Raw genomic sequence first — 16,004 nt, forward strand, 5'->3', positions numbered from 1 at the left:
GCTGCAGCCCTGCCTTCTGCTGAATGCTTCCTCTGTACCAGACACTGGGCTAACGGCAGTACATCTGTCATCTCATTTATGCCACAACCAACCTATTGGGCAGCTATTTTTCTCACCATTTTACAGATGAAACTGAAGCAGTGAGAGAGCAAAACAAAACAAAACATTGTAATAAGTAAACGAGTTAGGATTTGAGGTCAGGTGTTATTGACTTCAAAGACAGTGTTTTAACCATTAGGCCGCCCTGCCAGTCGCTTGAGCCCTTGGGAATAACATAGCTTTAAGATCCCAGACTCCAACAAAGAATAAAATAAGGCCTTCCATTATAAGGATCATAACAAAGCTAGCATGCTATATAGTATATTTCAGTATATTTCCATGTGCCTGATTATTTAAATCTCAGAACATCTTTGTGAGTCATTTTTAAGTGAAAAAATGAAGCCTCAGAAGAAGGTTAGCATCTTGCCCAGATCATCCCCTAGATAACGGCACATGGATATTAACCTTGCAAACCAAGGCCATGCTGTGTGTACGTCTACAAGACTCCAGGTGTAGGCACATTCCACTCAGCCCACGCTGCCTCTCACCACGCTCTGGACCGAGTTCCAGCCGTAGAGACAAGAGTTGTGCAGTGTGAAAAGGATGAAGCCAATGATAATTCTTGCCAAGTCCTAGAAAGCCCTTTCAGGGACCCCTGCAGAAATCTCCCAGATGAGGTGAGGACTGTGGCATCGTGGGGCAGTCAGGGACCGAGTGGAATCCTCTATTATGGTCTGCAGTTGATTTGGTGGCCGGGGTAGCATCAGGACTATGCCACTGACGAGCATTTCAGTGCATATTTGTTTGGGGACTTCCCTAGGCCAGATGCGTGGCTGGTTGATGGGCTTCATGTCTGTCTCAATAAACACAAGTTCTCCTGGCGTCTGCTGTAAAGAAAAAAGGCAGAGGACAGTGAGCAACACTACAAGAAATGTTCTGATGAGGGGGAGGCTTTGGGGATTTGCCGGGAGATCATGTGACCACTGGTGCCTTCTTGGGCTCTGCTGTCAAAGACACCTATGTGGTGCTGGTCAGGAGCTGGCTTCCCTCTTAATTTGGTCACACATGGCCAGTTTTCAACTTGGTGTCCATAGATGACTCTTTGTTGAATCTATTTGTGTGATGCCTCCAGCTTATTGTCCAGAGATGAGAGGCCTTCTCCTCTTACTTTGAACTTTGACCTCTTCTATCTAGTTGTGACATCGTCTCTTCAAGATTCATGCAATCAGACAATCATTTGTGCATTCAGCCTTTTGAAGGTGAATGCCTCCTCCATGCTGGATGCTGGGCTAGTGCCCTACTCCAACAACCGTCCTGCTGCATGCAACTTCTTTGTTAGTGCCCATCCCCAGCCTAGCATTAAGGATGCTCCACAGTAAGCATTGCATTATTCTAGAAAGCAATTCCTGCAGGGAGAATCCCTTGCGGCCATTTAGAAGTTCCTGTAAGGCACTGTTAACATGTCACCTGGCAGCTGTTATGTAGTTCAGGCTGGACTTCAAGTATCTCCTTTTTGGGTGCAGAATAGTGGGAAGGGGCGCTGGGGGAAGGACGGAAGGCATGTCGCCTGTGGGATAAGGTGTTTGCTCCATCTAGAACCTTTAACCTGCTACCAGAAACTGCCGTTCTCCTTTCTTTGCAAAGCTGTTGGTGAGGAATTAAAATATCTGGAACAATTATAAAGTGAAACATCTTTGCAGTTGAGGTAAGGTCATAATTGGGAATGAGAGCTGGACTTCGCTCACCAGTTGGGGAAGAAAAATCCATTTTCTTGTTTCATAAATAGCACTGTTTCCAAAGCAAAAATACAGTCACTTTAATGGTGGTGGTAGTGGAGAGTGGGGAGTACAACCGAGGAGCCAATTCGTTTTCAACCAGTTGTCAAAGTGCTGTGCTTGTCTTGGTCCAGGGATGTTTCCTGGTGCTTGAGAGAGACAGAGGACCCTGCTAGTTCTGAACTCGGGCGTGGTCCTGCCCAGCTCTCCTCGACCCTGGAGACGTGGCCCAAGTGGGTTCCCTCCAGGGCCCAGAATCCGATTCAGAACCGTGCAGTCCCTCTGGAGTGCCCTTGTCCATGCATATCAACCTTGTTTAAATCAAAATGACTGTTTCATCAAGTTGGGGAATTTCTCATCCCTGTCTCCTCCCCTCAACCCAACCAACACCTTTGTTCCCTTCCTCTTCACGTTCCAAGGGTGACATGCCTGTGTCTCCAGTCCTAGACTTTGCGTGCTCCTCATTTATCATCTTTGTCAGGCCTGGATTTATTCCTGTTTGTCACTGTTGCACTTGATGGTGGTGTGGTGACCGTCCCCCATGCTGGTTCACACACCGTTTCCCATCTAGTGACCCCCCTTTCTATTCTTTCCTATAGAATTACCCTTTACGACTATCAAGCCATGTGCAGGGCCAACAAGGACAGCAGTGACAGCGCCAGTGGGCTGCTGGATGTAAGTACAGTGCGGTCCCCACAGAACGGCAGCTCGTTCGTGTCTGTCTCTGTGTGCGAGCAGCTCTTTATCTTTGGATTAATCAAGTTCATCTTTTTGCAAAACCGTGAATGTTTTAAAGTGCTTCCTGATTTTACTGGTGAAGAAAAACCACTTCCATTTAAACCCAAACCCACTGATTCTATGAATGATAAGCAGATCTGAAGTCGCTGGTGAATGAATGTGGCAGTCCCCTTTTGACGGATAGGAGAGAGAATCTTGGATCTACAGAAATCTTTCCTTTGGTGTGTGACAGACCCAGGAGCCTGAGGAGAAATGCACATTCCAGCCCCACACTCTCTACCCTAATCGGGATGCTGGTGGGCTTCCTTGTCATTCTCGCTGGGACTGGTGCCATCAACATAGCTCTTTTATCATTAGAAACGGGCTTTCACGCTGCCAGAAATTAACTGTTATAATTTACTCCCAGTTAAAAAATCTGATTTATGATGTACAAACCATGTAAATTTGGCCACCCGTCACCTGAAAACACAGGAAAAACAGTCACAGTACACTTCGATATAACCCAGCCTACGTGCATAAATAGAAGCTTCACATGTTATCATTTTGTAAATTCCAAAAATTAACCTAAAATCTGGTTTGAAACACAAAATTTATGAGCCATTTTGGTTTTTAGAATATAAACCCACACCTTCTCGTTTGCAGATGTAAGATCTTGCAAGGGGATCACTGAAAAGCCAAGTAGTCAACACCATCCCCTGCACTGAGGGAGGAAGAAATGATTCAGAGCTGGAAAATTTCTGAGAGGCAACTAGGAACTGAAAGTTGAATGTTTTGAAAAATAGCACGTTTTAGTGAGAATCAACATTTCTTTCCAAATCCAACTTCCCTAGCTTTAGCAGGACTATTTCTAGACTTTGAATGTTCCCAAGATATGTTTTCACCATTAGGTTTAAAAGCTCAATGGCTTTACCCTTCTGAATGATAATGTGCCATTTAAATTTTTAATCCTGTATTTACATAATCCCTTTGTGTACCCGTACATTGAGCCAGTGTCTGGCACAGAAGGCTTGAATGCTCTTCCCCTGCCCCTCCAGCTACCGCCCACCCCTTCCCCCTTCGTGACCCTCCCCCCACCCCTTGCCCTTCCCCTCCCCCATCTGCCCCTCTCTTCCCCCCCAGCCCCCCCGCCCATCCCCCACCTCCAGAGCCTCCCTAACCCCTCTATTCATTCCCTCCTCCCAGGGACACACACTACCAAGGGCTGCAGAAATGTCACTACCCATCCCAGCAAGTACAAAGGCACAGGACTGTCCCAGGGCCTGACCACCAAGGTCTTTTTGAAAGAAAGACGGTTATTTTTTAAGCAGTAAGAAATATGATAACAAAACCAGAGGACAGCAAGGTGCATTTCATTTTAGGAAATAGTTAATAGTTTATATCCTTATCTGACCATACTCCTGAGGGCCCAGTGACACACTCAGTTAAATCAGAGCAAGAGATCCAGTCTGAAATCCCTGTGGGCTGAGAATAATCCAGTAGACTGTTATTACTGTTGTTTTGTTCATTTACTTACTGGCTTGAAATAGGGAAGTTTCAAAAAATGGTGAGAGGAATGTTAATCGGTTTTTGTTTTATTTAAAACTGGATAAACCCCCCATTCCTAGTTCTAGTCTTTATTGTCCAGCCTACAGTCCTCCGCTCTACCAGCTGAGCTATCGAAGGGTGCACTAGTCTTTATTTTCAAAATGCTCAGAGGGTAGGATTAAACAGCCATAACTTCAGAGACCAGTATTTGTCATTTCAATTCTCTGACACCCAAGCGCAACCACGGAAGGTTCCGAGATTTCTCTGGACCTGCCATCTGGGACAAGGGCTTGGCCAGTATCATTGCCTCTCAAGTCCACCCGCTAATCAAATATCTGGCTTATGTCGATTCAGAGAACCAACTGAGGGGGAGGCCTGGTATTTTCCAGGATTCAGGAAATTGAATTATCCACATAGAAAATATCACAGGGTAAACAATCCAACTGCTTTTTTAAATTAAAATATTCTGAAATAAAGATTAGGCTGTCATTGCCGTCTTGAAGGGGATTTTCTGCAAGGATAAAAATCACATGTTTATATGGTTGTCATTTTTTTTCAAGTCCAAATATGTATGTGTGAGAAAAGGCAGCTTAAACCCTCCATAACTCAGAGGCAACATTAAAATCAAGTATATACAAGTTTTGCTTATTTCAGTGAATGGCATACAGTGATGGAGAACAAGGAAATCAGCTTTCTGAGAGGCAGATCTGTGAATTACCATTTGAAATTAGTCCTATGGCTTTAGCCCTCAGCATTAGGCTGCAAAATATTAGCCCCTGGAGGGTAAAGGTTTAAACATCATTTGCTGAACTTCCTTTTTCCTCCCAGAGATAACCCCTATATTAGATCTTGTTTGTTTTACTTGTAAATCACATCTCACTACAGGGGAGTTCAAAGTTTTAAAATGTTAGTTTTAGGATACAGTATCCAACCGTTTTCTTCTTTTAGCTAGAGCTTCACTGTTTTTTAACATGGTATCAATCTCTCTAGAAGAATAACATTGTCTTATGTAAAGCCTTAAGTTAAACTACACATTTCATATGTGATGCATTGTTTTCAATGTACTGAATTCTTCTCTTCAGCCTTATAATGCCTTCCTTGCTGCAGTAAAATGGATAATGACAGAACTTGTCTTGTAAGTATAATATCCTGCATTTTTAAAAAGTAATATTGCTTTTCTTTTGTATTATAAAATGAAGTGGAAGACTGTGTTTCATGTTTTCAACTAGCATTGGATTCCCAATACTCTGAGGTAATCTCATTGAATATCTCAAAGTATTGAAATGAAAGCTGAGATCAAAAAATTATCTCTAAGTCATTCATGGTCACTGCTTATGCCCTTATGTCATTGTTTAGCAGACTAACAGCTTGCAATATACAAACCAAATTTATTTATTGTGGTTAGTGTTAAATTTAACATAGATGTCTGGCTGTTTTTAATGCAGCCTGGGTGGGCTGTGGTCAGGAGAGCAAATTGCCGGGACTGCCCGCTGCTGCTCTGCATGTGCTGGAGGGAGGGATTCTGCCTGACATGGAGGTGGGGGGTGGGTGCAGTGAGCCGGGGGTGGGGGCCTGGCTCAGGTGTGAATTAATTGTTTACCCTGTCAAACCGTGTTCCTATTTGGAGGATGCTAGGTGCATCTGTGACTTAGGTCAGATTGAAATGGCACAGAGATGAAAGCCTTGACTCCCAGACACATGACAGAAACACTGCGTTTCCAGGAGAGGGAAGAATTCTATGGATGAGCATGGAAACCAGATTGTTTAAGCTGCACCAGCCCCTCAGATTCTTATTTTCCCCATTAAGGCTCTATGTTCTAAGAGTTGGAGGCAGACTTTTTGCCATTTGATGAACAGTCATTGTCTTTATTGCTTTAATGTAAACCTGTGTTAGTTTAACAACATTATAAATTCAATTCACTTCTGTTATATATTTAAGACGCAGAAAATATGATAACAGATAATAGTGAGATTTTGATTGACAACGAGCTGCTGGAGGTGGTAGCCATGAGCCTGAAAAAGAAATGATGGGATTCTAATCTCTCTCTACTCACTTGGAGGATGGTTTATATTACTTGTGCATTTTCTTACTACCAGTTGAGGAATTTTTATTTTTTTTGAAGTTGCATTGTGGCATAATTTCATGGGGAAGTTTGTTCCATCTGGGCCTACACACTCTCACACACACATACAGACACACACACACACACACACACACACACACACGGCTGAACAAGTTTGCACTGCAGCATAAATTTTGAAAGCATCCTTTATTAATGCAGATCATAGTCTAGGTAGGGAATATGCTATTTGTATTTCTGCACCAAGGCAGAGGAAGCCTTTCAGAATTGATTTTTTTTACTATAGACTCACAGTGTAATTGGAAAACTATTTCTGCCTACAAGCAAGATACTTCTCAACAGAGTCCTTAAGTCTAGGTAAACCTGCTTTCAGGGCTGGGCTGGTGTTGGTGATAAAATAGCCTTTCACAAGGAAGAGAAAGCCCAGTGGAAATTCAGTGGTAACACAACCAGCCATATTGATACCTTCGGGTCATGATGTTCCTCTTTCAAATGAAGTGAGCAATGGCGCTGTTCTATCCGGGGGCAGATGACCGAGTAACACTGGGCTTTTTGCATTACCTGTTCAGGTTTCTGGTGGAATTTAACCTCTGCAGCTGGTGGCACTCAGATATGACAGCCACAGGTAAGTAGCAGCCGGTTCTCGTTTTCCCGCTCCACCTGATAAGCCCTGGGGTCACTGGCCACTTTTCATCAAGGATGTGCTTACATAAACTACCCGGGACCAAGGGATGATTTTCCAGCTCAGTCAGCGAAAGGCACGCTTTGTGCTGCCCGCAGCACCATCCAGACCAACAAAAACGCCATGGCTTTCATTCCGCCCGTGTTGAATGTACACTCTGACCTGTTTCCTTCACAATGACTTGGCGGTCAGATACTGCACAGGCGGATTCTTCAAAAAGCTTGCGAGCAGTGCTCAGAATCTACGGGAAACACATCGCCTTTTGTAGGCTCAGTGAATGGATAGCCACTCTAGTTTTTTATTTGTTTGCTTGCTTGTTACAATTAGCCTCATAAAATATAAATCTAATCATATTACTCTCCCCACTCGAAAGCCTTCAGTGATTTGAGCAGTAATGTGTAGAAACTCTTACAGAGGTATGAATTGTGGAATTAGAGCAAGATGGATTTGATTCCTGGCTCTGAGGTTAGCCTTTGGCAAGTTAGCTGATCTCTTCAAGACTCAGTTTCCGTATCGTAAGCAAAATGGGAGACATAATCAATAATGCTTATCTCCTATCACCTGTGCACGTATGTGTGTGTGTTTAATGATAAATCACGCTCTCTGCTGAGTGTGGTGACTCAAAACATGGTAGCTGTCATTAACTATGAAGACAGTGCAGACAGTGTTGACCACGGTGACACACAGTTGAGTCCCCGGGCCCTGCAAAGCCAGTGCTCATTAATGAGGGCCGTCTCGCGGCCGTCGGCCTCACCTGCTCAGGCACTTGCAGTTTCTCAGGTGTGCTCTGCTCTTCCTCTCCTGTGTGCATCCGTTCATGTCTGCTTTCCTCCCTGGGATCCAAGGAACTAGCATTAGACTAGATTGCTACCGTTATTATTACTTTTTTTTTAATGTTTTATTTATTTTTGATACAGAGAGAGACAGAGCATGAGAGGGAGAGGGGCAGAGAGGGAGACACAGAACTTGAAGCAGGCTCCAGGCTCTGAGCTCGCTGTCAGCACAGAGCCCGATGCGGGGCTCGAACCCACGAACGTGAGATCTGACCTGAGCCGAAGCCGGAGGCTTAACCGACTGAGCCACCCAGGCGCCCCTACTTTTTAATGATCTGTCCTTTTTGAAGAGGCAGATTAGTCATGCAGTAGCCTTCCCCAGGAGGCTGCATCTCTTCTCCCATCCCCGGAGACCCTGGTTGGTGAGAATTCTCTCACTTCTTCCAGGAAGAGCTAGGAGCATTTCCTTCTTGCCTCCATCCCAGTCAGCTCACACGTCCCCAGCATTTCTGCACCTTTATTGTCCCAATCTTTTTGTTTCCCACCGAACTAGAATTTCTGGATGGCATCGCTATCCCTTAGCACCCAACCTATGCTCAGTGCATCGTAGGTCCTCAATCTAAGCTTACTAAACACCCTGACAGATCTTTCCTTTGCTGGATATGACCGTTATAGTCACTGTCACCATAGCTTTGTGACTTACAAATAGGACTGTGTTGCCTAAATCCAGGAGCTCCCTGACTTCTTACTAGAGTGTGCCATGGGGCAGCGTCCACAGAGAGGTGCTCACGACAGCTGCACGGAAGGGTCTGGTTCCAGGGAGCCTGATCCCGGCGTGTTTGGAGTCGGCCCTATTCTCAGAAGCTGACAGCCCAGTGGAACAGCAGGGTTTTGCTCTATTTCTCACACACACGCGCACACACGCGCACACAGTGTCCTGGCGACCCTCACTGTGTAGGCTCCATACTTGGCCCTTCCTGTTGGGTTAGTACCTCCTTTGCATGTCCATAACCTCACTTCTAGAAATCTGCCCTAAGGAAGTGAACCAGCATAGGAGCAAAGGACGGTATGACAGGATAATCATCACCAAGAAAGGGATGATTGCGAGTCCTGGTAACTGTAAATGGTGAACAATGGGGATGTTTCCAGGTAAATAACAGCCCATCCGCTGTTCACATGTGCCCACATGTGGGGCAATGGTGGCTTTTTCGGCTGCCTCCCTGGCTCGCTCTCAGGGGTGCAGTCAGTGGTGAGGGCAGCGCCTGGTCGTCTTTCAGGGTCTGATTCTTGGCACCTTCTTCACCGCCGTATGCCCACCCACCTCTGCCTGAGGAGCTTGCTCAGTGGCAAGCGTGAGGGTGCCCCGCTTCCTCATGCCAGCGCACATCGCCATGCCCCCCATCCTGACCCCAGCCCGCTCCCTTTCCCCCATGACCTGCTGCCACAGACCGCTGCCCACGCTCCTGTTCCGGTCCTTCAGATATGACAGTTGGTTTGAGAATTTTTGTCACTGTGCCAGTCACTGTGATCTTTGCTTAGACCAGTGGTTTTCAACCGGGGGAGGGGGGATTTTTTTCTTCCAGGAGTCGCTGCAATGTTTGGAGGTATTTTGGGTTGTCACAAGGGAGGAGGGGCGGGGTGGGGGGTAGATTACTGACATCTAGTGGGTAGAAGCCAAGAGTGCTGCCACATACCCTACGATGTGTAGCCCCTGGCAATGAAGAATCAGCCTGTTCAGGGTATCATTAGTGCCACTGCTGCAAAACCCTGGTGTAGACTAGAGGGTAGGGGGTGAAGGATACAGAAGAAGGATACAGGCTTTGCGCTCATGATGCATACAGAAATGAATGCAGTTTCTCATTCTGAAATTTCACATCGCCTCTCCCCTGCTCCACCCATACAGGACCAACAGTAGGCAAAATTTTAGCACAGAGGAATAATGTGATGCCTCAGTTCTCTGTTTTCTGTTTTAGAAGCTTTTCTAAAAGTTCCTTAATAGGCATTTCCAATCAGGTCTCCCCGTGCCGCACGGTGAGACCTTCCCCCAGACTGTAGAAAGACCTTGCCAGATGATGTATTGTCACCACACGGTGGGCCAACATACAGCGTAGTGCTTCTCCATTTCTAGAGCGCTGGCACTAGATTCTCTTCAGACCCCCTCGGCATTCCTGAGAGGTGCGGACCCCTGGACTTTGTCCCTGAACCTTCCTGAGCTCCCACAGTCAGACAGCTACTAGGTAATGGACTCAGACCTAAATGAAGGGCTCAGCTAGGTGACAGTGAGCAAGGCAGCCTGCCTTCTTTAAACCCCCGTTTGGAGCACATGAACAGTCTCACTCAGGCCTGTAGCCCTCTGCTGGGCAAGGCTGAGGCTTTCCATTTTATAGATGAAGAAATGGAATCAAAGCAGGTGAACCAACTCGTCTTCAGGGTTGCCAGAAATCTTTGTTAAAGGTGAATGTAAACGTTAGACCCAGCGTAAGGAGAGAAAAGTTTCAAGCATCACAGAAATACTGACTTGCAAGGATTCTTCCTTCTAAATTTACCACTCCCTCACCAGACAAAGACCCTGCACTGAGGCATACATCTTTGTTTAGCTAAAAATGGAATCCATAATTACACTGTTTATCTGCTTCATTTCCTTAATGAAGGGGACTGTGGAAGCCCATTTCTGCCTGATTATCACAAAGGTATCATTTTGGCGAAGTTGCACAGAGAGAATGGAGCTTGCTGGCACCGAGTATGAATGGGGGTGCATTCACAGAGACAAAAGAAGAGGAAAGCTTTTCAAATGGCAACTCTATTCATTCCCAGTTGTCTGTCCATAATTACTGTGAACCCAACTCAGTTATTCTCATCAGGGACATTTGTTGCTAAGGGAAAATTAAAGAAATTCCATTGTGTGGATGCTCCACTGGGTGCTGCATTGTGAGGAAGTGGGAGGCCATGGCTCCAGCTGGGGCCAGCCGGTCTTGGCCAGATGAGGCGTCCAGCAGTGAATGAGCGCCCCAGGATGGGACCTGCAGAAGCAGGTCTGGGCTCCCTGTCTCATGGCAGTGTAACTCCGGGCCAGCGGTGTGGCTTAATTTCTCTGGACTATAGTTTCTTCATGTAGACCAGAACCCCAGGCCTTCCTCATTGGGTGGTGGTGAGGACTCTGTCCACGCAAAGGACCTAGCTTGGTGTTGGGATGTAGTAAGTGCTTACTGAGTATTGGGATGTAGCAAGTGCTGAGTGTTGACTGTGAAGGTGCTGGTGGTGATTTTTTTTTATTTTCTTAATGTTTATTTTTGAGAGAAAGAGATAGACAGAGTACAAGTGAGGGAGGGGCCGAGAGAGAGGGAGACAGAATTTGAAGTAGGCTCCAGGCTCAGAGCTGTCAACACAGACCCCCCGATGTGGGGCTCACACTTACGAACCGTGAGATCATGACCTGAGCCAGAGTTAGACGCTCAGTCGACTGAGCCACCCAGGCGCCCCATCGCTGGTGGTGATTTTGCTGTTTAAGAAAATGATTGTCATGGTGAGTCAATTTCTGTGGGACTCAAGGCAAGCTATGTCTGTTCTCTGAACCCCAGTTTTCTGTAAAATAAGGAATCAGTCCAGCCGAGCTTCATGACTACTTGTACCTACACCTTTGTAAGATAATGAGTTTTAAGTGCCTAATGGCTAAAACTGCACCCAGTAGATCACTGGCAGCCTTAGCTATTTGAAATTCCATAAATAAATAGTAATGACTGGCAAATATATGTGGTGTCCATAACACTCCAGACAAAGGAGGGTCTTCATAATAAACCATATTATTTAGATTAAACATGGCCATGGTTTTATATGATAATTCACACGCTTCCCCAAAGCACATCAAGCAACTTCCAGCCAATCTGTGGTCGTGTTGCAAATAGACTCAGTGGTTTGTGGCCACATCAGTATGGGTGCCCTGCAATTGTCAAGGGAACAAGAATTTCATCTCCAGGAAAGATCAGAGCCAAGTGAGCCTCACCATTGAGAGCGCTGGACTCATTCCATTGTAACGGGGCCCAGACAATCACAATTAGAGATGGTGCGATTATTGGGCTTAGTTAAGTCATGTGTGCTGCCTATCTCAGCCTGCCCCGTAGACCCTTCCTCCTTTTTTCACTGGCCAGACTTCACAGAGCAGTTAAATATATGTGTGCAGGAGCCAGGCTGCCCAACTTCAAATTCTGGCTCACACACTCGCACACTCACTGGATGAATTGGGGTGATGTAAGCAGTCGTTTCCTCCATTCACTAATCTGCAAAAAAGAGAAAACCATTGTTCCCACCTTATGCTTTTTTTTTGTCATGTTTTACTGTTAAGTAAATTAAACATGGAAAGCAGCACAGTAATTTCTTAATAAATGTGGCCGTTACTGTCATTCAGTGGTTATATCCCTTCTGCACGTGAGTGCCGGTGCCACTTCTCATCTGTGCTTTTTTTTTTCTTCATTGTAATTGCCTTACTTTTTGAAATTCAAATTATTAAGCATTCAAAGGAAGTTTCTCAAACTGAAAGCCACAACATTTGCTATACAAAGGAATCAATTGTAAGCATTAAGAATCCTGAAAATTAAAAGTGTCACGAATTTGTAGCCCGATCCTCTGAGCTTTATGTCTGGCCTCCCTAGGTAAAAAGGGGAGGAGAGCAAATGAGAGAAAATGGAAATGAGAGGAAGGTGGGGAAACCTCCCTACCATCAAGCAAAGGTGTCCCCCTCTGAAACAGAACTTGAAAGTGAATGACGTTCCTGTCAGTGCCTCTCTGTGTTGTTGCCGTTGGGCCTTGACCACCTAAACTGACCTTGCCTCCCACCGGAAGGCGAGCGGTTGGTCATGAGGGCCTGAGATCTTACATCTCCTTCATCTGATTGCCTGATAAACACCATTCAGGAGAATTACTCACTTATCCAGCAAGCATGTGATGACACTTGCTATGAGCTAGCACCACAGGGCACAAGGGACAGACAGTATCTGGGACCCTAGCCTTTAAGAGCATGACACTTGCCAGCACTGTATGGGCAGTGGAGCCAGATGTCAGGAGGGTAGCCATCAGGGCCCTTTCTAACCAAAAAGCAATGGTTCAAAAAGGCCGACAGTTTCTGAGGATTCAACCTAATACCATGCCGTTCTGTGGCATTAAGCATATTCACTTAACTAGACCTCACATTGTGCCAGTATCAATTCCCATGTATTAATTTATCTGATCCCTGAACAACTACATGAGGTTGGTGCTCTTATGCCCATTTTACAGATGACAACACTAAGGTGTAAAGAGATTAAACTCACCTGATGTCACACAGCCTTGGGAAGATTCACGACCCTTGATGTGTGCTCTTAGCTGCTATGTTATTAGTCCAACTCCTGGTATGCAGATAGTCACACTCTCCACCAGCTAGCCTTGCAGGAGGGCTGTGCGTGTGTGTGTGTGTGTGTGTGCATGCATACCTGCCAAAGTGTGCACATGTGACCCTCTGTTAAGAGCTGTACCTGCTTTAGTCGGTTTATTAGAACAACTCAGTGAGTTAGTATGGGCATCTTGTCTATCAGCGACCAGTTTCTGAAAATTACGTATTTTACATAAACAAGCTGATGAATCTACTTCCTTTTGTTTTAGATAAGAAAAAGTACATGTATTCTGCTTCAACCCCGAGCCGCCAATTTCCTCAAAATAATTAAATTCCAGTGAAAAGCCTATCTAAGAAAAAGAATCACGTTAGGTTATACATGCCTGGAACATGGCTTCCTGGTCACCCAACAAACATCTAGTGGTTACCAAATGCTCATTTAGCATTTAGTAATCCTGTGATGGCTGCACGCCAGCAGCCTCCACACAGCCACCCCACAAAACATGGCCCCGTGCTTCTGACATCCAGCCAACTGTGTTTGGAATCCAACTTGAGACTTTGTCAACACGTCATTTTGTTAAAATTCTATTGAGTTTTGGAGTTGAAAATGTAAATTACATATTCTATATATTTATAAATACATGTTTATATTTCTACGTAAGCATCAACCAAAACTTTGTACAAAGTTTGGGCATTGCAAACCTGTGAGCATTTTACTGGTAAGATGTTAATGAGGGACAAGTCCTGTGACAAAAACCTGTACTATCAGCATTTCCATTTTACAGATAAAAATACTGAGGATTAGCTAGAAGCAGTGGACCAGGATTTGTACTACAAACTTCTCTGACTTCAGGGTCTTCACCTTAACCACTTATGTTATAGTATCTACCATCCCTAACATTTAACGTTACAATGGCTTCACTAGAATACGAGTGTTATTCTTACTACTATTACTGTTGTTACTGTTTATTATTATTGACGGATATTTACTCAGCACACATTATGTTCCAGGTGCTGTAGTAAGTACTCAACATATATTGTTTCATGTACTTCTCACATCACTCTGATAGAGAAACGATATTATCCCCAATTTGCACATTGAAAAAAAATTAAATCTTAAAGAGGTTTTGGAACTTGCCCACCGGACATAACTTGTGTATTATTTTACCAACCACTGAGACTTTACCAAGTGCCTACTATGTGCTCATCCATGTAGCACACTTACCTAGTGCTATATTACTGGACAAGGAACTTCATAATAGTAGGATCAGGTTCATGGCTGTGGTTCAAAGACATTACATATTTTACTATTCCATATTTCAATTTTGTTTCTGTAATAAAACCACGCAATTGCATCATGACCTTTGTCTCACCCTGAATAATATAGTGTAACTTAAATTTTATACATTTATTCAGATATACGTACGTGTTGTTGCTAAGTTCAAGTACGTCTGAAGGCAGAGACCCATTGACTGATGGTGTCCCAGAAAGTATTCTAGTGATGCATAAATGATAGTGGATGAAGCCAACACAACTGCTGGAGGAAGTATAGCTTATAGAGTTGCTTGGCAGATGAAATCATTTGACTAATTAGAAAATGATGCATTCTGCTGTGCCTAGAAGAATCGCGGCGCAGCAGGAGCAGAGCTGCGTGGTGAGTTACTGTAGGCTGCCAGTCAGAATAAAGCCTGTGCCTGTGTTCTTTATCTTTTTCTCCCCCCACCCCCACCCCATCCCTACAGCCCAGAAATTGAAGCAGACCCTGGAACCTTGCGATACAGAATATCCCGCATTTGTCTCTGAGCGCACCATCAAGGAGACCTCAGGGAACATTGCTTGTGAAGACTGCTCTAAGTAAGCCTCCCGCCTCCTTTCTGCTCGGTGTGGAACTCTCCCAGATGGGCCGGTGTGCGTGGCGAGCTCAGGATCACGAGAGATGGAAACATGGCTGCCCTCTGTGTGAGGAAGTGTTTCCACCAGGTTGGAGGAAATAGCATTTGGCTTTGTTAGATCACTTAGAACTTGGGAAGCAGTCACGGTGCTTGAGAATGCCGCCCAGAACACACAAGGTTTTCCGTCAAGTTGGTTGTTGGTTGGAAAAAGTCCTAAATGGTGTTGCCCCAGTGGACAGTTGTCCATTTAGGCTATCTATTGGGGAAAAAAAATCCTTAGGTGTCTTTTCTGAAGGCACGAAATCTTTAGGATTCACTGGAATCGATGTATAGAAATGAATTTTGGAAGCTTCCTAGGCATTTCCCCTTTTTAAATGGTTTTGTTGATCCCCTGGGTTTCTCACCCCTCATTCCTGTTGGCAGTTGTCCACTGGGTGATGAATCTACTCGTACCGATTTAGGCGTCCTACGTTTTCGATACGGTATCTTTGCAGTTGTATGCTTTATATGTGTGTTTTCCCATACCTTCGTCTAACTCTTCACTTTTTAGAATGTCTTTAGATGCATAGACATTCTCTTTTGCTTTTATTTTCATGTCTAATTTATTCTGCCCTATGATCTGTGCGTTTTGTGCCTTAAGAAATTAGTTTCTGCCCTCATGTCATACTGATGTTCTCATATATTTTTATTCTGAACACTTCAAGGTGTTGACTTCCACATTTAGGACTTGAATCCCTCTGGAATTTGTGGGGGCGGCATACGGTAGTGTCTAATTTCATCTTTTTCAATATAGTTGTCTGTTAGCCAGTACTACTTACTAAATGGCCTTCTTTTTACCAATTGATTTGCTATAGCATCTGTGTCCTAGGATGAGTTCTACACAGATCTGTTTCTAAGCTTCATGGTTTGACAGTAATTATGGCAACACCGTATCTCTTAAATTAGTGTAGCTCATAGTATGTCTTGATATGTAGGAGAACGGATATCTTTTCTGTATAGTCTTCTGTGTTGTCTTGGTTATTCTTGTCTCTTTAATCTTTCATATTAATTTTATAATCAGCTTGTTAATTTCTATGACTTATGCTATGATTTTTTTAAACAGTTTTTTATGCTTACTTATTTTTGAGAGAGAGAGAGA

General features: G+C 44.5%; 1 protein-coding gene across 1 annotated transcript in view; it reads left to right on the plus strand.

Annotated features, from left to right (window-relative positions):
• Nucleotides 1–16,004, plus strand: part of CACNA2D3 (calcium voltage-gated channel auxiliary subunit alpha2delta 3) — an 833,443-nt gene that overhangs the window by 768,750 nt on the left and 48,689 nt on the right. Inside the window, exons 34-37 of the mRNA XM_029917881.1 lie at nucleotides 2,414–2,489; nucleotides 5,159–5,211; nucleotides 6,727–6,782; nucleotides 14,717–14,828. Of these exons, the coding sequence (XP_029773741.1) occupies nucleotides 2,414–2,489; nucleotides 5,159–5,211; nucleotides 6,727–6,782; nucleotides 14,717–14,828 (297 nt within the window). The remainder of the gene's footprint in view (nucleotides 1–2,413; nucleotides 2,490–5,158; nucleotides 5,212–6,726; nucleotides 6,783–14,716; nucleotides 14,829–16,004) is intronic.

Source organism: Suricata suricatta, chromosome 12, assembly GCF_006229205.1.
Source record: "Suricata suricatta isolate VVHF042 chromosome 12, meerkat_22Aug2017_6uvM2_HiC, whole genome shotgun sequence".
Taxonomy (NCBI): domain Eukaryota; kingdom Metazoa; phylum Chordata; class Mammalia; order Carnivora; family Herpestidae; genus Suricata; species Suricata suricatta.